General features: G+C 53.7%; 8 protein-coding genes across 8 annotated transcripts; 5 read left to right on the top strand and 3 right to left on the bottom strand.

Annotated features, from left to right (window-relative positions):
* Positions 1 to 1,179: 1,179 nt before the first annotated feature.
* Positions 1,180 to 2,809, top strand: BDP81DRAFT_461564 (uncharacterized protein; the record flags this gene model as incomplete). Its single annotated transcript, XM_060593791.1, has 3 exons — positions 1,180 to 1,694; positions 1,810 to 2,710; positions 2,744 to 2,809. The coding sequence occupies 3 exons, from the start codon at positions 1,180 to 1,182 to the stop codon at positions 2,807 to 2,809; spliced, it is 1,482 nt and encodes a 493-aa protein (XP_060444866.1).
* Positions 2,810 to 3,300: 491 nt separating this feature from the next.
* Positions 3,301 to 5,151, top strand: BDP81DRAFT_406993 (cytochrome P450; the record flags this gene model as incomplete). Its single annotated transcript, XM_060588995.1, has 6 exons — positions 3,301 to 3,637; positions 3,698 to 4,122; positions 4,178 to 4,604; positions 4,663 to 4,721; positions 4,776 to 4,945; positions 4,998 to 5,151. Exons 1-6 carry the CDS (start codon positions 3,367 to 3,369, stop codon positions 5,149 to 5,151), a joined length of 1,506 nt encoding a protein of 501 aa, XP_060444867.1. The 5' UTR covers positions 3,301 to 3,366.
* Positions 5,152 to 5,768: 617 nt separating this feature from the next.
* On the top strand, positions 5,769 to 7,854 carry BDP81DRAFT_35795 (Prefoldin subunit-domain-containing protein). Its single transcript, XM_060586345.1, has 2 exons — positions 5,769 to 7,637; positions 7,822 to 7,854. The coding sequence occupies exon 1, from the start codon at positions 5,800 to 5,802 to the stop codon at positions 7,612 to 7,614; it is 1,815 nt and encodes a 604-aa protein (XP_060444868.1). The 5' UTR covers positions 5,769 to 5,799; the 3' UTR covers positions 7,615 to 7,637; positions 7,822 to 7,854.
* Positions 7,855 to 8,739: 885 nt separating this feature from the next.
* On the bottom strand, positions 8,740 to 9,544 carry BDP81DRAFT_394879 (CS domain-containing protein; the record flags this gene model as incomplete). Its single annotated transcript, XM_060588011.1, has 3 exons — positions 8,740 to 9,090; positions 9,223 to 9,425; positions 9,523 to 9,544. The coding sequence occupies 3 exons, from the start codon at positions 9,542 to 9,544 to the stop codon at positions 8,740 to 8,742; spliced, it is 576 nt and encodes a 191-aa protein (XP_060444869.1).
* Positions 9,545 to 10,020: 476 nt separating this feature from the next.
* Positions 10,021 to 11,118, top strand: BDP81DRAFT_450171 (CDK-activating kinase assembly factor MAT1; the record flags this gene model as incomplete). The annotated part of the gene is made up of 1 exon (XM_060592492.1): positions 10,021 to 11,118. The coding sequence occupies one exon, from the start codon at positions 10,021 to 10,023 to the stop codon at positions 11,116 to 11,118; it is 1,098 nt and encodes a 365-aa protein (XP_060444870.1).
* A 504-nt stretch (positions 11,119 to 11,622) lies between these two features.
* BDP81DRAFT_320762 (ANTH domain-containing protein) lies at positions 11,623 to 13,850 on the bottom strand (the record flags this gene model as incomplete). Its single annotated transcript, XM_060584547.1, has 5 exons — positions 11,623 to 12,989; positions 13,039 to 13,150; positions 13,213 to 13,403; positions 13,486 to 13,723; positions 13,803 to 13,850. The coding sequence occupies 5 exons, from the start codon at positions 13,848 to 13,850 to the stop codon at positions 11,623 to 11,625; spliced, it is 1,956 nt and encodes a 651-aa protein (XP_060444871.1).
* A 3,410-nt stretch (positions 13,851 to 17,260) lies between these two features.
* Positions 17,261 to 19,334, top strand: BDP81DRAFT_461570 (tRNA synthetase class II; the record flags this gene model as incomplete). Its single annotated transcript, XM_060593792.1, has 4 exons — positions 17,261 to 17,905; positions 17,955 to 18,104; positions 18,166 to 18,324; positions 18,378 to 19,334. The coding sequence occupies 4 exons, from the start codon at positions 17,261 to 17,263 to the stop codon at positions 19,332 to 19,334; spliced, it is 1,911 nt and encodes a 636-aa protein (XP_060444872.1).
* A 180-nt stretch (positions 19,335 to 19,514) lies between these two features.
* BDP81DRAFT_429363 (uncharacterized protein) lies at positions 19,515 to 20,521 on the bottom strand. Its single transcript, XM_060590512.1, has one exon. It carries the CDS (start codon positions 20,036 to 20,038, stop codon positions 19,667 to 19,669), a length of 372 nt encoding a protein of 123 aa, XP_060444873.1. The 5' UTR covers positions 20,039 to 20,521; the 3' UTR covers positions 19,515 to 19,666.
* Between the last annotated feature and the right edge of the window lie 1,068 nt (positions 20,522 to 21,589).

A 21,589-nucleotide genomic window follows, 5' to 3' on the forward strand; every position in this document is an offset into this window, starting at 1 on the left:
GCTCGATTGTTTGCTGTTTACAATTGTTAATGGTCAAAGTTAGACCAAGTGGAAAGAAAATTTCAGCGGTAGCCGGCCTCATGACCAGATACCTAGTTAATCAAAACTCAAGAGTAACCCTAAGCCTACGATTTTGCCTCAGTGAGATTTTGTGGGTTCTCGTCGTCCCCGCAATACCTATGCCTTTTTGTTGAAGAGAAGTAAGCAGTTGACGTGGACAAGTCGACTCCTGTTGTCTAGATAGAGTACATGTACCGTTCATATTCGGAGGCTTAGAACTCAAGCCTCCGGTAGCTGGCGGATGCTATGTAACAGAGATGACGCTGATGGTTTCAACGTTGGATGGTAGGAGGACTCATCGGTTTGCCGATCCGAACAACTGAGCTGAGAAGTCCTTCATCGTATCAATTGTTTTGATGAGACTTATTGAGCATTTTGAGACTCGGCAAGACAAGCGACGTGAGGTATATAGTAAGCCCTCACCCACTTATGCCTTGCCTTCGCCTTTGGCGGCTTATGCTCACGGCAACATGGTAAGGCCGGTATTTCCACACGGTCTTGGTGCGTTTCAGCAAAGTCTTCGTTCAATAGATGCAGAGACCGACAGTAGGATGTGTGAAAAAACATCGCCATCCTCGGCCAGGGGGAAATGGGAAGACTTCAGGGCACAGCTGGGGCCAGATGAGGCGCATCGATTGACTACTGCCGGTTGTAAGTAATCACTACCGGACCGGTCCGCTGGATCGTCTCACAATCACGCTTTCTTTTTCTTGGCCAAAATGGATATCACCAGCAATGAGACCACTTTCACCCCCTAAAGTCGAAGATTCTGTGTATCACTTAGGTCTCAACTCTGGGTAGAACGCACTGAGTGATATGATGGCTCTCTACCTACTGTAGAAGCCTGCACTTGGGTCTATCTGACACTGATGCTTGCCTTGGATTGAAGTAGCACTACACTCGTATCGCTTTCTTTTTCCATGCCTCTCTAGCGATAATAATCGGAAAGAGGGATGCCGAACCGTTGCGGCATGATGAGCTCCATCTCATCGATAATCAGTCCACTTCGCAGGAATCCCCTCATGGCGGCATAGAAAAGTTCTCTGTCCTCCAGAAGCTGTGTTCATCCAGATAGAACATACGCCTATCGAAACCTGAACGAAAAGAGTACACGCAGTCATGCTAGAACCGAACTCCTCCTCCAAACGGCGTATCCTCCTATGCTCAACCGTCGGTGGCTTCACCCACGCCGCCCCGATCCTCGAGCTCGGAGCCGTCCTCGCAGCTCGCGGCCATGAAGTCCAATTCGGAGCAAACTCCGGCCAGGAACACTGGACATCAAACTACCCGTCTATCACCCGTCTCCACAGCTTCGGTCCTGCTCTTCCGGACGCCGATGCTGAAGCGCACTACGCGCGCATGATCCCGTGGCGGCCCAGCGACGGCACCGGGCCCATCATGGAGTCCAAGTACCTCTTCGACTCCTACTGGCCCGACACATGGTTCCATTTGCGCGAAATCATGCTCGACCCAGACACCAAGCTCGACATGATTATCGCAGACTTCTTCGTAGAGGCAGCGGCTAAGGATATGATGATCGAGTTTGGCGTCCCCATTGCCGTCATGTGGCCTCAGATGCCGTATCTCCTGGCACCCGTAAGCTATATCCCCGGCCAGCCGGGCTTCCAGGTCGAGTTCACCCCCCCTCGGAGAAGGCCTCGATTTGGTCGCGCATCAGGAATGAGACGGTCCTGTTCTGGCGCTGCCGCATATTTCTGCATGGACCCGTTGGACGCGAGCGATGCGGAGACGACACGGCGTCAAGCACGCGGTTCCACTGGCGTCTAAACCGAATCCCCTTGTGTTTGTCAACTCGTTCTTTGGACTTGAGCCGGCCAAAGACTTGCCTCCTCTCATGCAGGTGGTCGGACCGATTCTGGGGGATGAGTACTCTCCGCTCGACGAAATCTACCAAGCGTTTCTAGAGTCTCATGATAAGACGGTATATGTCGCTCTGGGGACTCATATCACACTCCCACGAGTAGAGCTGATGAAGCTGCTCAATGGCCTCGTCATGGCTTTAGATGCTGGGCATATCAACGGTGTAATATGGTCTATCGGGAAATCAGCGAGGCAGAATTTTGATAGATCAGCACAGGTCGAAGGACCTAATGGTGGCAAGATCTTGGTCGCTGACATTCTCGATGAGAAGCACCCAGATATTCGAGTCCCATCTTTCGCTCCCCAACGAGCCATCCTCGAACACCCCAATACCAAGCTCTATCTCACTCACGGAGGCGGCTCCAGCGCAAACGAGACCCTATTCCACGGAAATTCCACACTGATTCTAGGCTTCTTCTTCGACCAGCTCGCCAACAGCGCCCGCCTCGTTGAAGCAGGCGTCGGTTTAGCCATGGACAAGTTTCACTTCACCGCCGACGAGATCGCAGACAAGATCGGCCGCTTCATCTCTGACGTCGACGGGTCTTTTGGCAGTAACGCCGAGCGCATGGAAAGAATAGCACGCGTGGCATCTCGACGCAAGGAACTCGCCGCCGACATGGCTGAGGAGGTCATCTTTGATCCCAAGTTGCGCTCAGCAGGCGGAAGAGCGCTGCGACCCATGCACCTTCAGACGGCAAACATGAGGATGCCGGTGTGGAAGGCCAGGAATTGGGACCTGTGGTTCGTCTCCGTCTCTGCGTTGGCGGTCGGTGGTACAGCCTGCTTGATGGGCGCGAAGCATGCTCGGCGACTCGATTTAGGCATCTTTAGATTTGTCTGGGCTATCGTGTACGACGCGAATTGAAATAGAGACTTGGCCTAATAGCTTCATCTGCAACATGATGCGATGCTAGAAAAGACAGGGCGCCAAATTAATGAACACGTATGTTCTACTGACCGATGCTATTAGACTTGTCTAAATCGTCAGACTCTTCTAGATGACTTCCTGTGGTTCGTGAACAGAAAGGAGCGGGAAATGAGAGTCAGCCAAGGTTTAGTGCTGATCAATGGAAAATCAAGTGTTTACCGAGTCTACGCCACGAAGGATGCCTGCAGATCGATAAATCGGCTCTGCTTTTGGCCTTGTCTTACACGGACGTAGACATTCCAGCTCATGCTGAACCTCCGGTCTGGAGCGGGGGCGGCGGAAAGCTACAGCCACGATCAAATCCGGCCTTTTGATAGCAACCCTATGATATTACTTAAGTATACATGGGATGGAGAACTGCAAACTTTACGGGAACTTATCTGGACAACTTTTATGAATTACTAAACAGAATCGTATTGACTTTGAGAGGGCCATTTAAGAGGAAACTTTGTCGGGTTTTCCGTCACATCAAAGCTGGCTACTACACAGACGCAATGGGAATTTCACATGAGTTGATTGCAGTGCGGCTGGGCAACCCGGAATTCAAGACTCTCATATCAGCATGCCTCATCTTCACACTTGCCTACGGGGCTTCGAAGGTTCTCACGGCATTATGGCATGGCTTTACAGGCCCCTTGGCCAAGATACCCGGACCCTGGCTCAATAGGTTCACGGCTTTGCCCTGGATGGCGGCAGTCGTTAGAGGCAAGGCATTTGAGCAGGGAATCAACTACAACCGCAAATACGGCGACATCGTCCGAGTTGGTGAGTATCATACGCGTCCCCTGAACATCATAACTTTTGTTAACACTTCCTTGAAAATAGCTCCTGATCTGGTTCTCGTGTCCGACGAAAAGTCCGTCCACCAGATTCTAGTGGGCATGGATCTCCGAAAGAGCGTTCTATACGAAAAGTTTAGCCAAAACGAAGACGGCGTGACGCTTTTCACCATGCGAGATCGGGCGCAGTACCGCACCCGGCGAAGGCTCTTCTCGCACGGCTTCTCCATCAGTTACCTCAAGGGCCTCGAGCCACTGAAGCTGAGTTGCATCGAAGCGCTTGAAGAGTTCATCGACAACCAGTGCGCTCGGGATGGAGGTGAGACCGTCATTGATGCTTGGAACCTGATGGGTCGCCTCGCATCCGACATCATGAGCGCGACTGCGTTCGGTGGCTCGTTTGAATTGGTGAAGAATGGGGAGCATCCTATTCGCAAGAAGTTCTCTGAGAGCTTCAAGAGGGGTACCATTGTAAGTCTCCGTCTACGAGTGATGGACGGAGTAATGACTGACGTTTGGCGAAAAGTATCAACTTCTCCCTTTCTTGAAGTATATCCCCTTCCTACCAAAGTTTCGCGATCCCGAGCTCGCTCAACTCATCAGCGAGATTATCGAAAAGAGACAGGCGTCGACCGACAAGTTGGCCAAACCTGACCTGCTACAGCTTCTCCTCGACACACATGAGAAGAACCCAGAGACCCTGTCGCGTATCGAGGTGTTTTCCGAGATGCTTGTCTTTTGGCTGGCGGGCAGCGAGACGACGGCTAGCACGCTCACTTTTGCAATGATGTTTTTGCTTAACGACCCACCATCCTACCAAAAACTTATCGACGAGATTCGCGGGAGGTTTCCCTTGACAGATTCGCCTGTTTCGGACGACAAGACGACGGATTTGCCGTTCTTACACGCTGTTCTGAAGGAAACGATGAGGCTTGCTCCTCCGGCGACCGGCGGTAGGATTCCTAGTGTGCCGCAAAAACGTGACAGTGTGATTTGCTGACCTTTTACCAGGGCTTCAGAGGCAGACTGACGAAGATGTGATTCTGTCTGATCACCTGATACCAGCTGGTGTAAGTCTACATGGTAGCACTCATCGTTCCCGGAACTTCACTGATATCCAGCAGACTAGAGTGACTGCAAACACCACTGTCCTGCATTGGGACGAGAAGCAGTGGCCTGACGCAGAGAAGTTCGTCCCCGAAAGATGGCTGTCTGACTATAAGGGCGTGCCCGCCACCGAGAGAACGGCGTACTACCCCTTTTCTGCGGGATCGAGAAACTGTATTGGAAAACAGTGAGTCTCCTGAAGGCTATCACTATCGATTTAGTGCTAATAAAGTGAACAGATTTGCATGGACGGAGCTGCGGCTCACGCTTGTGTCTTTACTTCGGCGGTATGACTTGTCTCTCATACCCGACCAGTCTCATGAACTTGTTCACTTCACGGTCCTACATCTGAAGGCGGGGAAGTATATGGTTGGCATCAGACCCAGAGCTTAGTATATACTTGGGTCCGTAATTCAAGAGCTCTGATAAATTATGAGATAAACACTTCGTGAGCGATAACATTGGGCATTTTCGTTGCGTTAGTCTCCGAAACTGGTAGGCGCAAACCATTGGACTCATCATGGATGGCAAGTATTTCCATCAACTCAGTGAGAGCATATACTTGACCCGGTTCAACTCTTGTCTCGAGCTTGTGGCATGCTCACAGCATCCTGAGAGGCGTCGTTCGCCGAGATGCTCACCTGGCATCGTGCTCTGTTGATCGTCTACAACATGAATACTTTGGAGATGGAAGGAGCTGCAAAACGTAGATACTCACCTCAGACTCTTGGTTTGAAAAGAATCCTTTGGTGAGATGTGGTCATGGCCGCCAAGTATCAACGGATTCCTTAACAGTGAAAGCTATGGTGTCGCCTTCTGCAGATGAGGACCCCATCTAAAGTATTACAGGGGCGTCGCGTCGGGCGTCTTAAAAAGCTAGGTAGACTGGACTTACGTAACAGTAACAGTCTGCACTTTAGCAGATTACCTAATTTTCCTGGAGCTTCGAACCCCTACCTTCCGACAGGGAATTTTTTTCTTCCCTCACCTTACTCTCAAGAACTTTCAAACTTTCTTTCTCTCCCCTTCTTTTTCTTCACCATGTCAGCAGTCAGAGACAGTTTCCTTGACCTGGAAAAGCATCGCCTGCAACTCGAAGACTCTATTGCCAAGCTGCAGAAGGCTTTGCAACACTGGCAAAAATGGGACGCTGAGTACGAGTCCTTGAAGGAGGAGATCGAGTCGGTTCCCCAGCCTGCCAGCCGAGAGGCTCTCGCGCGCATTCGCAGAGACTTTGAGGGCGAGGTCGTCGACAAGAAAGAGATCAACGACCTTTTTGGGCGCATTGATCTGAAGCCTGCCGACCAGATTGTCAACCTGCTTTCGCGCCGTATCGACTATGTTTCCAAGAATATCGCTACTCTTGAGAAGCAGCTCGAGTCTGCGGAACAGAAGCACGCTGCCGCCAGCGTTGTCAGCAACCCTGATGTGCGGGACGAGGATGGCTTGCCTATAACGGAGATCATCGAGGAGCTGGATGAAGAGGGAAATGTTCTCTCCAGCCGACTGCAGCAGCCTGGCAACTCTAGCGCTCAGATCAGGGAGACCCTGGAGAAGGCAGGCCTCAAGGACATCCCGGCTGGCCAACCCTCACAGACGGAGAAGACGGAACCCATCGTGGAAGACGTTACCGACGAGCCTCTGGCTGAGGCACCCGAGTCGATATCACCAGCCCATGATCCCGCGCAGTCTGCAGAGGAGTCGCTTCCCGAAGCAGATGTTGACGATGCTGTGGCAGTCAAGAAGTCCGTTTCGTTCGCTGAAGACACAAAACCCTCAGCAGAGGAGCAGGTGTCGAGGAACGCTCAACGGCTCGAAGAAATCATGCAGACCGCCAAGAGTCAGGAAGACATCAGCCGCGAAGCGCCCGTCATCCCCGAAGACGAGTCTGAGGAAGATGCTTTCCTTCGCCGGGAGATGCTCAAGTACGGTATGGAAGAGGTTGGCCAAGTCGTCGCTGAACTCAACCTTGAGGACGGCTCTGGCGACGAGGACGAGGACTGGGAGTATGAGTACTCTGATCTCGAGGACGACGAAGAAGAAGACAAGTTTGGTCGGTCTACTTCCAGCGTTCTGGATGACGGGTACCATCAGCGGATGTTGGAGCTCGAGAAGCGACTCGGAGTCAAGTCTCGCTTCACTGAGAAGCCAGAAGCAGACGACCAAGAGTCAGACGAAGACCGACAAGGCATTGGTCGCATCATCGTCAACTCAGGCGACAAGGGCAAGGCGGTCGAAGCTGCCAAGCAGTCGCCTGTGCCCACGACATCTATCCTGAGGACCTCTTCTCCAACGGATGCCGACGAGAGCAAGAAGAGCGTTCGTTTCGCACAGAGCTTGGATGTCGCTCCAGACAGCGTTCCCGAAACTTCTGCTGCGCCGCCGACTGTTCCGCAACCACCGTCAGAGCCCATCGTGGAGCCTCTCAGCGATATTGTCGAGCGTACTGGCCCCGCCAAGCAAGCAGAGGCCAAGTCTACCCGCAAAGCGTCTCGATTCAAAAAGCAGAAGGCAGCGCCAACGGTTGTTGACGATGGCTTCGTTCCGATGGGTCCGCGCGACGTGCCATCACGCTTCATCGACCAGGATAGGCCCACAGCCCCGACGGGACCTGAGGGGAAGACGCTGGCAGACGCGGTCGTCGAGAAGGAGAGCAAGCCACAGGACGAGAACGCATTCGACGAGGACTTTATCGATCAGGATCTCGCCGATGAGTATCACCGACAACGGCGGAACTTCATCCAGAAACAGGGCGGCTTCCTTCAAGAGGACACGTCCGTGGTCCGGCCTCTCGACGAAGCTGATGGTGGTCAGCGCATCAGCAAGTTCAAAGCTGCACGCCTCTCCAAGCAGTGATCTGGCCGGACTCAGAGCAATAGGTATGTGACTGACTGTTTTCTTACCTCAACTCCCTCCCCAAAATGATGAACAAGACAATTTTTTATACAGTTATCCCTGTCTCAATTCCAACGTGTGGATATGGTTCTAATTTCTGATTTTCTTCTTTCTGCTGCGCAAATTTGACCACCTTGTCGAGGAAGTCTGGCTGACACCATGCTTCAGTTACCATAGGATACGCTAGCTTCGCCATGGGCATCTACTGCGATGTCCCCGCTCCAGCTCGTCGTGACACATCATGCCAGGTAAGATAAACATTTACCTTGCTTCACTTCCTCCCCCTTCGATATGATGAACAAGACAATTTTTTATACAGTTATCCCTGTCTCAATTCCAATGTGTGGATATGGTTCTAATTTCTGATCTCGATGCAACTGCCACTTTCTTATTTGCACTTCACCGTCAAGATGTCACGGCTAACAAATAAATCGTTGCAGTACCCAAGTCAAGTGATCGCACTGATCGATTGCCTCGCAGTCCATTGCCCCGTCCAGATCTGATCCTGCAACGCCATCCATTCGGACGCGGAGAGGTGGATAGAGCGGATAGAAGAATGGATTGATAGAGACCTTACTTTGGGCCTCCCCGCGCGGTCAGCGATTCTGTAGTTCATGAATCCTGTCGTGCCTTGCTTCTCACACTCTTGCTACTGTCCACTAATTCTTACAGTGTTGGTTTCTTTGTGATGTCGTGGGCGAATGTGTCTTGCGTCTTCTCTTCAAGTTGTGCGTATCGATGGGGAGATTGGGTCTAGTTGGTATAACGGACTGCTTATCAATCTGACAATTGATGGGTCGCAGCAATCAATCTGCTTCACCATTACTAGCGGATCCAAGAGCAACGGTCTACGCATGGGCTCTCTGATGCCGTAACCTATGGCTTCTTGTCATTGCAGTGGTTTTGGCTCTTCGTTTCACCCCTGACATACCTTTTGAGCTAAAAAAAAAAAAAGCATTTAGATGTGTTTAAATTAAAAGATGGTCACTCAATCACAAGTTCCTACCCTCTCGCAACCTGTCATGAATGTGTGCTTTTTTTTATTCCTTTCGTCATTTGTTTCGTGAAACGAATCCCTCAACACATCTAGCTAATCTTGGCATTGCTAAAGTCCATCTCGGGGTGCTCAGCCTGGAACTTTTTCAGAATATCAAACTTCTTCTGCTCCTCCGAGGTGGGCAGGCCCGCTTCCTTTTGGCGCTGGTCAAACATCATCTTCTCCACCATGCCGCGGGTCTCGCCATCCAAGTCGGAGAGCTTGCTCGTATCGGGGGTGATCTTGGAGACGTCAATCTTGGGCGCCGTGGTGACGACGTGCGCCCACCACTCCATCTTGTTGACCTTGTCGAGATGGATCTCGACCGTCTTTGTGCCGTCGGGGGCGGAGGACAGGGTCCAGGTTGAGTCGTCGACGAGGATTGCGTGGGAGAGGTCGCCCTGTTTTTTTCGTGGTTGTGTTAGCTGACTTGTTTTTCTTCATATGGCTTTTTGCCGTAGCTGAATGGGCGGCCACAAGGGAAGGGAGGTGGAAGAAAGAAAGGAAAGAGAAAGTGTGATGATGTGACTTACGCTAACGATGGGCTCCTGGCCCTTTACGCCGGCCGAGAGCTTGGTCTTCTTGAAATCGATGACAAGGTCCCTGCTCTTGTAGTTGCCGGGGACGCTGAAGGTGATGTCGACGTCGGCGATGGTCTGCTGCCACTTGTACGGCAGCGCATTCTGCTCCTCCGTCTCCTTGGCGCGGGCGGCAGCCTCCTCGGCGGGCGTGAGCTCTGTTGGAAGCATTTGTCAGCAAAATTTCATAGCGATAGCCTCTCTGTGAGTCTAGGAGTGCTCATAAAGGAGCTCAAATGGTTGAAAAAAAGGTACCTGGCTTGTCGTTGTCGGCCATCTTGTCGTTGTTTCTGAGTGATGTTGCGGTCGAAGGCAGTGGAAGGCAAGCGCAGATGGAAGGCTGACGGAATATTTGGAGGGGTAGCTGCTAGCTGTGAGACCCCTGCCCCTCCCACCCCTGTTCTTTGAGTGGAAGCTCCAACCAATCACCTCGGCTTAATAAATCCTTCCCGTCAGCCTTGTACTTCATCTTGCGTCTTTCAGCTTTATCGCGATTGCAGGCAAACGACATCAGCGTCATTGCCTGAGCAAGAGGCTTACATTCTCGACACCTTCCGCCTCTTCTCCAAGCCGTAGAGGTTCTCCGATTAAGTCGACTTCAGATACCCGGTGCCACCTTGAGATAAGCCTCAATCGCCCAGGTTCTCTCCTCCGATCCTCTTCCAGAACCACATCTCCACGATACTCCCAGAACACCGAACACCTCCATTCACGAAAACACCTCCCCGCGAACACATCACAGACATCCTCAAAATGGCCACCCGCCGTGCCTCCACCTCCGCAACAGCGGCCCCAGCCCCCAGCACAACAAACGATATCTGCCCCGTCTGCAAAACAATGCGCTACCTCAACAAAGACCTCGAATTCCTCATCAACCCAGAATGCTACCACCCAATGTGCGCAAACTGCGTCGCCCGCATCTTCTCCGACGGCCCCAACCAGTGCCCCTACGCAGGCTGCCACAAGACCCTCCGCAAAAAGGGCTTCAAATCAGCCTATTTCGGCGACCTCACCGTCGAGCGCGAGGTCGACATCCGCAGACGCGTCGCCGCCGTGCTCAACAAGGTCGAAGACGACTTTGAGACGCTAGCCGATTACAACGAGTACCTAGAATGGGTCGAGACGCTCACGTTCGACCTCATCTCCGGCACCGACGTGGAAAAAAAAGCGGCCGAGGGACGGTTGATGGAGTGGGAGCAGGCCCACCGCGCCGAAATCGAGCGGAACCGCAGGTTAGCCAAGGAATCCGAAGCGGACCGCGTCGCGCGCTTCGAGGCCGAAAAAGAAGAGGCGCGCCTCCGCCGCGCCGAGGCGATGCAGGAAGACGCGGCCGAGAAGCGCAAGGGCCAGCGGATGCGCGAGGACATGCTCAACGGCCTCGCGAGCAGCGACGCCGGCGAGGCGAAGCAGACGCTCAACCGCGTGCTCCTTAAGAAGCGCGGCCAGAACCGCCTCCAGTCAGCCGTCGGGACGCTGTCGGATGCCACGTCCACCGGCGCGGGCGGCCTGTCGATCCGCGGCCTCAAGCAGCAGAAGAAGCGCGCGGTCGAGGACAATAAATCCTACGACCCCTTTGGCGGGCTCAAGCTCGACATGGAGAGGTACAAGATGGGACCGTCGGAGGAGTACCGCAACCAGTGGGTCGACGAGGCGAGGAAGAAGGACGATATCGTGGTGGGCGGGTACAGCGCCGACGAGTACCTCGGCCGGGCCATGTTCGAAGCCTTTTCCGGGTTGGCTGTGTTTATTGAGGATGAAAAGGGGCCTGAGAAGGTGGCTACCGCCGAGGCGGCGTTGGTCGCAAGTACGGGCCAGTCGACGCAAAAGATGGACGTGGACGACGTCTTTTGAGATCGAGAAAGGTTTTTGCATTTCTCTACTGTTACTTGACTTCTTACCGTACTGGCTTCGGGGCAGATTGGGATGCATTAGCGATGGCGTTTGGGGTTTCTTTGGGCAACATGCAAAATCGGATGGACTACCTTAGAACAGACAGGGTTGAAGGGAAACAATACCCAAAATCGATAACAAAACAGGTATATGGCCACGAGAAGTGTGTACCTGTATGCAAGAATTACATATGTACTAAGTTATGCTCACTAGATAATACATCTTTTCAGACTCGTACTACGACGGCCGCCGGCCTCCACCGGTCCCGCCATCCCACTTCGGAGCTTTTTGTTTCGTGTGATAACCCTGTTGCCGTCTACCTTACGCATCGTTCAATTGTACAAAGCAAAATAGACCCTTGTGAACGCCACGCTTTGATTTGAGATTTGAAGAAATAGTGATCCCGGTTGGGCTGGGCTGGTGTATTTGGAACAGCTGGTCAGAGCTTTTGGGAGGGTGCTGCTATTATGTCTGCCAGGGGCTTTGTTGGATGGGTCGGGGGAAGACGGGCGTCGTCTCGACGTTGTCCAGTCCGCCACCCATTGGCTGTTGATTATGTTGCCAGCCCATGCCGGTCTGATGGTTGACAAACGAGCCCTGGCGGAAGGGGTTTGTGGTGCCTGTTGGTTGAGGCACAATGGCTCCAGAGCTAGTTGCAGGCCGCTGCTGCTGGAGTTGAGAGCCGGTGAAGTTCTTAGCGAATGGATTGGTACCAGTCATCATTGGCTGCAACGGAGCAATCGTGGGAAGTTGCTGCGTCTGTTGCTGCGGCTGAGGCTGAGTCTGGAAGGGCGAATTACTGGGAGCTGGTGAAAACGGCTGCTGGGCTTGAGGTGAGGATCTGGCAAAGGGATTTGTAGACTGCCTCTGCATGTTGGGGCTCGCCGGGTTCGAGAACGCGGTGTTCGTGGACATGCCCGTTTGCTGAGCCATCAGCATGGATGCCCGGAAAGGATTGGTGATCTGCTGGCCGGCCTGAGGGCTCAACATGCCCGTGTTGCCCGTCGGAAAGCTTGCCACAGAGTCTTGTGGTATTGAGCCAAGTGTACCAGGCTGATAAGGCTGGGGCGAAAAGCCTCCGAATCCAGCTCCGGTGAAGCTGGGTTGTAACGGCTGTGGTGCTTGCTGCTGCTGCGGTTGCTGGGGCGGCTGGGGCGGCTGTTGTTGTTGTTGTTGTTGTTGCTGCTGCTGAGGCTGGCCGAACGGATTCGTGCTCTGCGGTTGGTACGGATTAGAAGCGAAGCCTGTCTGTTGCGGCACAAATCCGGTCGGCTGAGGCGCAAAGCCATTCTGCTGGAAACCAGTAGGTTGCGGTTGGAAGGGACTGTTGTTGGCATAACCGGTCTGCATCGGCATCTGCTGCTGTTGCTGGTGCTGCTGTGCGTTCGGCGCCATTGTCGTCTGGTTCTGTTCGATGGACTCGAAGAAGTCGATCAGATCGGGGGCAGGGCCCTTGGCGGTCTCGGTCTTTGGCTGCGACAGGCCATTCGTGCTCGGGAACGTGCTACTCGGGAAAGGATTGTTTGCCGCAGGCTTGGAGTCAAATGCGCTTGACGTCGGCTTCGAGACCCCCACCTTGCTCTTCTTGCCCTGCTGCTCAGCAATGTATTGTCTCCGATTGACCTCGAAATCCGGGTCGCTCAAGTACTCCTCCAGCTGGCGGCCCAAGTTGACCGGCGCATGCTTCAGCTTAGGAACCTCAACTCTCGTTTGATGCTCGTACTGGCGTGCGACGCTGAGGTATTGCACCACGAAATCGGTCTGCTTGGTGAAGGTGCGGTAGATCGCCATCGCTCTTTCGGCATCGACTTTGGACATTTCGAAGAATGTACCTTTCCATGTTAGTTTGAGGGATACCCTGGAGCGTTTGGGTCGCCTCACCGAGAATGTTAATCATTCCCTGGTTCAATGCCTGGAAAAGAGCCAGTACATCGAGCACAAGCAGTCTGAAGACAGTAACTGTGATTTCGTTTTCGATTTCACCCTCGAGAACCTATCCAGCGTCAGCAACTGTCGCGCTCTGAGACGCTTTGCAACACCGAGTCGGAGACTAACATCGCATTTCAAAAGGGCCGAAATCTGACTCTGAAGAATCTCCGTCTCCCGCAGGAGGCCCTTGTCGACAGAGAGCTTCTCCAGCCTAGATTCCTTCGTTCGTACCCAATCGCACTTCGTTTCTCGGTAAGCTTTAGATCTCGCGGCAAGGTAGCCAGCGTAATGCCGAATGTTCCGTCCTTGTGTCTGGGCTGTGGGATGGTTTAGAAAGCAAGTCCGACAAATCTCGGCGAGTGCCTGATCTTTTGGGGGGGGGGGGGGGGTTTGACTGACCGTCAGTGAAGCTGCTGATAGCAAGCGTGTTTGGGTGCCTCGACAAGTAGGCAAGGGTGACATCGGGTGAGCCTTCACGGATCATCAAGTGGACGGTGATCAAGCTCTTGAAGACGACGGTCCACGTCGAGTCTCGTAAACGGAACTGAAGGGCGCGAAAGACCTCCCCCACGCCCGCTTCGCCAGCATGTGTCGCAACTAGAATGTGTTCAATGTACTTCGTCTTGGGCGGCGCAGCCTAGGAGATGGGATTAGCACCATGACTGGGAGAGACGCGCTGAGCTGCTCGGCGTGGCTCCAGCCTCCCTTTGACCTACCTTTATCTTGGTGGCCCCCTTGACCGATTTTTCGAATGAGCTCGACATTTTGTCGTTCGGTTGAAGCAGTTTGATCAAGTCGAGATTCTGTGATAATCAGGGTCGGCAAGGTTGGCGACAGAGAGGAGGGTGTAGTCGTGGTTGGCGGATCGGACGAAAGTCGCACGAAAGTAGAAAGCGGCGATCGAAGGGTCTGGCCGTCACGGGCCTCGATCAAATGTCTTGATAGAGCTGATTCCCTACAATGGGTGTTCTAACAAGTAGATGCCGCGAGCTCGTCAAAGGGTGATAGCGGGTCGCTGGCGACAATGAGGAAGAGTGTATGTGTCGGTGGTGACGGGGGCGCGACAGCGTTTGGTTGCAGGCCAGGGAAACCCTCAACTGGGCGAAATTGGGTGCCGGCAAGCTTCAATGCGAGAGGGATGGTTCGGATCCGGAGTATGGACCTATGGCCATGACAGGGTGTCGGAGTGGCTGCGAATGGGGACCCGGATTAAGGATACAGGATTGGATACGGAGTGTCGTTTATCGTAATGTAGGCCTGATTTGGCTTCGCTGGGTAGGCCGGGAAATGAAGGACGGACAGCGTCAGTATTGACGATGGCCACGTTGGTCGGGAAGTAGTGGGATAGATGAGGTGGGCCGTGAAGGAGGACGGGCCACGGTCTTGATTTGGAGAGGTCGGCTGGTCGGGCTTGGGCTGGGCTTGGCTGAGCCTACGTAAGGCGACCTGATGCTGGACACTGTTCACTGGTGTTGTGGTAGTGGAAGTGGACGGGAGGGGAGGGACAGAGGGACGGAGAGGAGGAGGTGCCGCCGCTGGCTGTGCTGGCCGTGCTGAGGGCTGGGTTAAGGTGCGCTTGTTCGGGTGTGAGTGGCCGGCGTTGTCTCTAGCGAGTTCCGTTTGACAGCCCGAGATCCAATGCTGGTGCTGGTGCAGTTGTGCTGGGACACACGTCCAGTTCTTAGTTCTGCTGGTCCAACGGGAAGCCTCCTCAAGTGCAGGTGAAGGGTACGTATCTCCGGTTAGGCCGGTGGTAGCGATGGGGTGAGAAACCTGGAACCTTGCGCTGTGCATTTGTGAGGTGGGCTAAATGGCGATGATGCTGGCAATTCGGCAGCCGTTCCCTATAGCAGCTTTCCATCTGGCAAGTTGCAACAACGTATCCGTACCCAACTTACCTTGGAGGAAAGTGAGGTGGCCCTGGCGTTGACGGGTGCGATTGCGACTGCGACATGACCGCTAAAGAGATTCTTCAAGGGGGTTCTCCTCCCTCCGTCTCCTGCATATATCACTCACTCAATTCCATCAGTCTTGCAGACGCCAGACGGGAAGACAGCGATTTGATTCAGTTTAGCGTCTCTTTTCGCGTATGTGAGGTGGGCCACAAAACGGGACCTCGAACACCTCCTGCCTTACCTAGGTATCTATCCGTACTTAGGTACTACCCAAGGGCCAAGCCCATCTTACACTTCAACCTCCACCGGCGTCGAGGCGATGCAGCTGTGAGCCTGTAACTCATAAACCTGTGAGGTGCATGCCGCCATTGTCCCGTCTCTATGCTCCATGCTCCACGCTTCGTGACACGGACGAACACTGGCAGTCCCGACGAGCCGGGATCTTCCAGCGACCTTCAGGTGTGTGTGGGGAGCAGATGGCGAGCCTGGAGAAGCAAGCATGGTTGATATTCTGCCATTGCTGGTGATGGATCCAGTCTGATGATGGCTTCACTGATCCGATCTTCATGGCAGCTCCATCACACTCAGCTCACCCTCAGCTCGCCGCAGTCACGTAACTTACGCTCCCATCCATTGCTGATTGATTTATGTCGAACACTCTTGATTCATTCGCAACGCCTCGTGCTCGGCACAACTATAAAACTTGCACGGCACCATGGCTTATTGAAACACTTTGGGGAAACATGGGGTTCGCTGAATCATCATCAAACGGAGACATCTCCATCACACGTGTAGAGTGAGCATGGCGGCAGGTTCTCGGACCCTCTCTTTTCTTTCGCCCGTCATCGGGTCTTGAGTGATTCATTCGAGTCTGGGAATGGCTGGCGAGCCGCTCAGGGCGCCATCCCCGTCAGTGTGTATGCACTGACTAAGTCACAAAAAATCTATCGTACAAAGAAATGTCCCAGATTGGTGTTCCATCCACCACCGGCATCTTCCAGTCGCGATTCAACTTCGTCCAGTCTCATACCGCGCCTGTAGAGCCCGAAAGCTTCACCGACGCGACAGACCCATCCGATGTTTCTCGCTCCCAGCCGACCGCAAATCTCTGGCTATAACCGTGTTAGGAAGAATGTATCGACGTATCCGACCACTGGCTGTGCCATCAAAAAGGAAACATTGTTTGCGCCAACTCAGAGAGCCCCTCGACCTCACTCGAAGCCTCGAAGCTCCCGGTTGTCGTCAATATGCCGCCAAGCCCACAGAATTCTTCCATTTCGTGAAAAATCAGATTTGCCTTTCATCGCGTACGATACTAGTAACAAGGTCGTGTCGAACGCCTATGTCATGGCCCCCTCCGCCCTCGACACCTTTGCCCTGAAGCCACCAAAAGGGGAGAGCTTGGATGCTTTGGGCGGAGGCAGCAGCATCATGTTATCCACGTGGCTATCATCACCTGCAAAGTTGTCCAATTAGTATTCTGGTCGTTTTTGAGAGTGCGCGATTGCGCTGTGGCAGGGGGAGGGAGACCAAACGTACACTTTTTTGAAATGGAGAAATCATAAAGAGGAAAGGAAAGAAACTTTTAGGAGCTCCCCGAAAGACTTTTATACGGACGCGAGGATCTGCCCCGCGCTAATCACTTTTTTGGTGGGGACCTTCTGCCTCAGGTGCCAGTAACAGCGCCATGGGGACCTGAGGACCTGAGGAAAGCGCCATGCAACAGCAGCCCACCTGTGTCGCATTGAATGGTTGGCTCCGACATCGTTCCACCGTTTTGACGCAGTGAACTAGGGGGGGACCTTAGCTGTGATAGCTTCAAATGTAACAAAATCATACTTGATCTCAGCCCACCCATCAGTTCTTTTGTCCACGCCATTGTGCCCTGCCGAAGCTGCAAATCGATCGCTACACCGTGTAGATACGAACCAAGGAATTTGCCCAGTCGGTTGTCTCCAATTAGCCCGACTATACCTTCTAGATGCTTCGCCAATGCTGTCGCAGTAGAGCGTTGGCTGCCCTGCGTCCGCGCACACCACAGTCGCAAACTATAAGCCGGAGTGTCTCTCTGTCACAAAGCTCAACATGCGGTCCGACACATCTTCCAAGCCGACAGGTTCGTCACCTGTCAATGACGAAACCCCAGCGCGCGCAAGAGGAGTCAAAACATACACAACTGTCAGAGGAGTTCAAGGAGTGCTGTGAGCAAGTTCAAGAATCGCAACGTAACTTCTGATGCTTCTGCTGACTTTCAAAAAACAACAGTCGCCCTCCCTCAGATGTCCTCCCCCGAGTCATGGAGTAAACCGGGCTCCTCGATCATCGTGAGCGGACACATCGGCCGAACGAGAAAGGTCGGCAAGAACCTGGCATTCGCCCACCTGGAGCGCAACGGAGAACGAATCGGTCAGATCTGCGCCAAGGGCGACAATGCTGCTACACTAGCAAAGATTCGCCCCTTCAGCGCCGTGTTGGCGAAGGGCGTAACGACAGACGCATCAGGCGCGACACGATTCGAGATTGACATGGACTCGATACAATACCTCAACCCGTTCCCCAAGGACATCATCGTCGGCCCGGATACCGTATTTCCGCCAGAGCAGCGCCATCTTCAGCTGCGCTTCCACAAGGAGCTGAAGGAGAGGCTGCGCTTCCGTGCGCAGCTCAAGTCGTCCATGGGGCAGGCGATGGTGGACAGGGAGTTTATGGACGTCGAGACGCCCATCCTCTTCAAGTCTACCTCAGAAGGCGCAAGAGAGTTCATTGTGCCAACGCGGCGGCCAAGATATGCTTATGCGTTGCCGCAGAGCCCACAGCAGTATAAGCAGGTTCTTATGGCCTCTGGCATGGGCGGTTACTACCAGTTCGCGCGGTGCTTCCGTGATGAAGATCATCGCGCAGACCGTCAACCCGAGTTCACACAGGTGCGTGGCCCATGCTGCTGATTAGTACAATTAGCTCACATAGTCACAGTTGGATATGGAAAAGTCCTTTGCTACAGGCAAGACCATCATGGAGGACGTGGAGTACGTCGTCGGCCGTGCTTGGGATGTTGTAAGAGAACAATACGTCATGGAAGTGGGAGAAGACTCATTCGCGCCAGTCAGGAAAGCATCACTGGAGGTATGCGATTGCTCGCTGTTGTAAATGCAGAGAAGTAGAACTGAGAGCTAACAGAAAATAGGACTGGGAACAAAGCGTGCAGGACAGCACGAAAGATGACGCGAAAGCACCACTCTACCAAGAGTACCCTGCCATCTCTACGCCTTTCCTGAGAATGAAGTACACCGACTGCATGGACCTGTACGGGTCTGACAAGCCGGATCTGCGCATTCCCAACAGGGTCAGTTGCGTCCCATAGACGTCTTTTAGCAAGCCAACACTAACAGCGCCCAGATATGTCGCGTTGACGAAAGCCTCAACAAGGGCTTCGTCAGCATGATCACCGATCTCGACACACCAATCGTCGAAGTCTGGAAGATCAGCCCACACGAAGATGCCGACAGGCGGGACGTGTGGAAGTTCGTGACCGAGTTCATGGAGAACCTTCCCAAAAGCCTATCACAAAACCCAGACGGCGCTCCCACAGCCCTGATGTTTGACAGCAGTAAGCCGCTCAACGGCTTCTCCGCCCTCGGACCCGAAGGTCTAGACAGCATCCTGGGATCTCTCCCCGAGGAAGCCGGCTTTTCGTCGCTCGAGAACGGAGACATTGTCCTGTTCCAGGCGCGCAAGAACCAACCCCAGCAAGGAGGCTCGACAAAGCTCGGCGAGGCGAGAATCGCACTCTACCACGCCGCCGTGGAGGCCGGCCTCCTAGACAGGGACGACACCTTCAAATTCCTCTGGGTGACCGACTTCCCCATGTTCACCCCGGAAGAGGAAGGCGACGTCGGACAGGGCGGCGCGTCGGGCTTCTCGGCCACCCACCACCCCTTCACGTCCCCCCATTCCGAGGAGGACTTTGAGCTCCTCTTCAAGGACCCGCTCCGGGCCAAGGCCGACCACTACGATCTCGTTCTCAACGGCGTGGAGCTCGGCGGCGGCAGCCGACGTATCCACATTGCCGAGATCCAAGAGTTCATCTTCCGCGACATTCTCAAGATGAGCCAGGACAAGATTAAGGAGTTCTCGCACCTGCTCAAGGCGCTGCGGGCGGGGTGTCCGCCGCACGCGGGCTTCGCTATCGGCTTTGACCGCTTCGTGGCCGTCCTGAGCGGCTCGTCTTCCGTCAGGGACGTTATTGCGTTCCCGAAGAATAATAATGGCGTGGACGAGTTTGCTGGCGGGCCGGGCAAGATGACGAAGGAGCAGCTCTTGACGTACAACCTGCAGTTCCGGAAGAAGGAATGAGTAGGTTGAGGTGTCCTACTCCCCTCCATTAGTGCGATTGTATCATGTACACTGTCATATACTGTAATATTTTGTAAACATTACCTTACTGTAACAATATCGACGACTGTGAACGCCTGGTGTGGCAAAGTGCCACAGGAAATAATCGATCACCAGCTGCACGAAGTTGTGAATGTTTGGTTCAGGGGATATCATTGTATTTCATATCCATCATGTTGATTCCATGACGCGAACGCTCCTAATAACACAAGCAAAAGAACCTCCCAAGTTATCATCCTTAATCATTCTCCCTTTCCTTTTCTGAATTCCATCCGTAAGGTGGTGCGTGCTTCTTACGATCTCTTCCACTGCCCAGCATCCTCAGCGCCCTTCCCAACCGAATTCAACGCACCCGACAGACCCTGTCCAAGGTTGGCAATCCCATCACCCACAGGACGGCCAGCAGACCCCGTCGCGCTGGAGATGGTGTCGCCAACGCCCTGGGTCGCGGCGCCGGTGACGTTGCCGACGGTGCGTGTCACGCCGCCGACGGTATTGCCGAGCGCCGAGGTGACGAATTTGGCGCCGCCCGTGACGCCTGCGTTCTGGTCGCTGTTTCCGACGGGCATGATGGGTTTGTGTTGTTGGGAGGTGGGGAGGATTTTGTTTAGGAGGGGGACGTCTTTTATTTGTGTGGTGTTGTGTGGTTTGTTGAATGCTGGCATGCGAGGTTCTTGTGTGTGATTTGTTTGCCGTGTGGTGTAATGGGGAAGCGAAACAAAAGGTTGGAGTTGATGGAGGTTGAGGTCTGAGGCCTTCTTATGGGTTGTTCGATGTCTGATGGTCAGGTTTGTTTGTGGTGAGGAAAGGTGAAGCTCTGGGATCTGAACTGATGGAGTGTGACGTCAGATGTGCAGGTGCGGGATGGGAAAGCTCAGGGACCAACCCCCCATCCCTCCCTGTTCTAGGTATCTGATCAGGCAGGCAGGCGGGGGGGTGAATCGCACCTATCAAAGCTTCCACCTTTCCACATTTTCGTCGTCAGATTTGACATCACTGCACCTGCCACAGCGTCGTCTCAGACAGGGGGGTGTGCGGCCGTCCGGGCTGACGACATTGTTCTAGCCCGTTGGAGAATGCGTACCGAAGATGAGGATCTGTTTTCTTGGAGCTATGATTCTTGGTGACGGATGGGACATGGATTTGGGGGATGGGGATTGGGGGATGGGGATTGGGGGAAGGGGAATTTGAGTTTGGAGGTCCAGCTATGCAGGGCTTTCTGGAGATCTGGTTGTCTGTGGCAGTGCTCTGGGATTCGAGGATGGTGGCTTGACTTGAGTGGATGGGATATCCTCTTTTGCCTCTATTGCTATGGCCCTTCGACCTCCTTGGTCGCGCCTGCGAGGTTGTTCTCTGCCGTGCTCTCTATCTGATCTCATCACCCATCGCCCAATGATACGAAGCGTGAGCCATGCGCCGATGCCGTGATTTGCATGATTGGTGGGGTGCGGAACAACGTGTTATGAGTTCAGGCCCCAGTGTGAACCTCTTGCCTTCCTTGGGCTTTATCAGAGACAAACTTGCCTGAGCCTCGAAGCGAAGGCTACGAGGCCTCGAGCGTGAGTAAGGGATACGCGGACTCGAGATGTCTAGACATGATGTCGATTCGCTGCCATGTTGCTGCCTCTGGTGAAGTCCCTTTCCACATCACCTCCTTGAAGAACGTGACAAAGGTGTCTTTTGAGAAAATAATAACAGGGTGCTGGGTGAATCCTACAACTTCCTACGCCCCAACTGCCCCCCGGCGGCAATTTGGTAGGGGTTGTATTATCAAGCAAACACCTTCATGTGACCAAATATCCCATCGTAGGCAGGCTTCCCTCCCAACATTGCAATTCCGCTGCTTTTTTGATTGAAAGAATTTGTGCCATGTGGAGAATTGATGGTCCCCCACCAAGCTAACGCGGGAAACCCGCGACGCCACGATCTGCCAGATCGACGCCGTTGAAGAGCGGACCTGGCGCGACAGTGGCTAGCTTTTAAGACCCCATCGCATCCCCTAGGCGCTAGCTGGTGCGGTTGCCAACTTGGGCGTATTTGGCTCAGATGGCAGAGCCGCTAGCTTGTGTGCTGATGGCATGTTGGTGAAGGCTTCAAGACCAGCAATATTTCTATCCTTGACGCTGTTGGTCAATCACAGATTGAAAGTCGGGGCTTGGTATAGCAAACTAGTTACATGTTGCGTAGTTATCTGTCCGAGGGCAAAAAGCCTTCGA

Source organism: Colletotrichum phormii, assembly GCF_030913505.1.
Source record: "Colletotrichum phormii strain CBS 102054 chromosome Unknown BDP81scaffold_11, whole genome shotgun sequence".
Classification (NCBI taxonomy): domain Eukaryota; kingdom Fungi; phylum Ascomycota; class Sordariomycetes; order Glomerellales; family Glomerellaceae; genus Colletotrichum; species Colletotrichum phormii.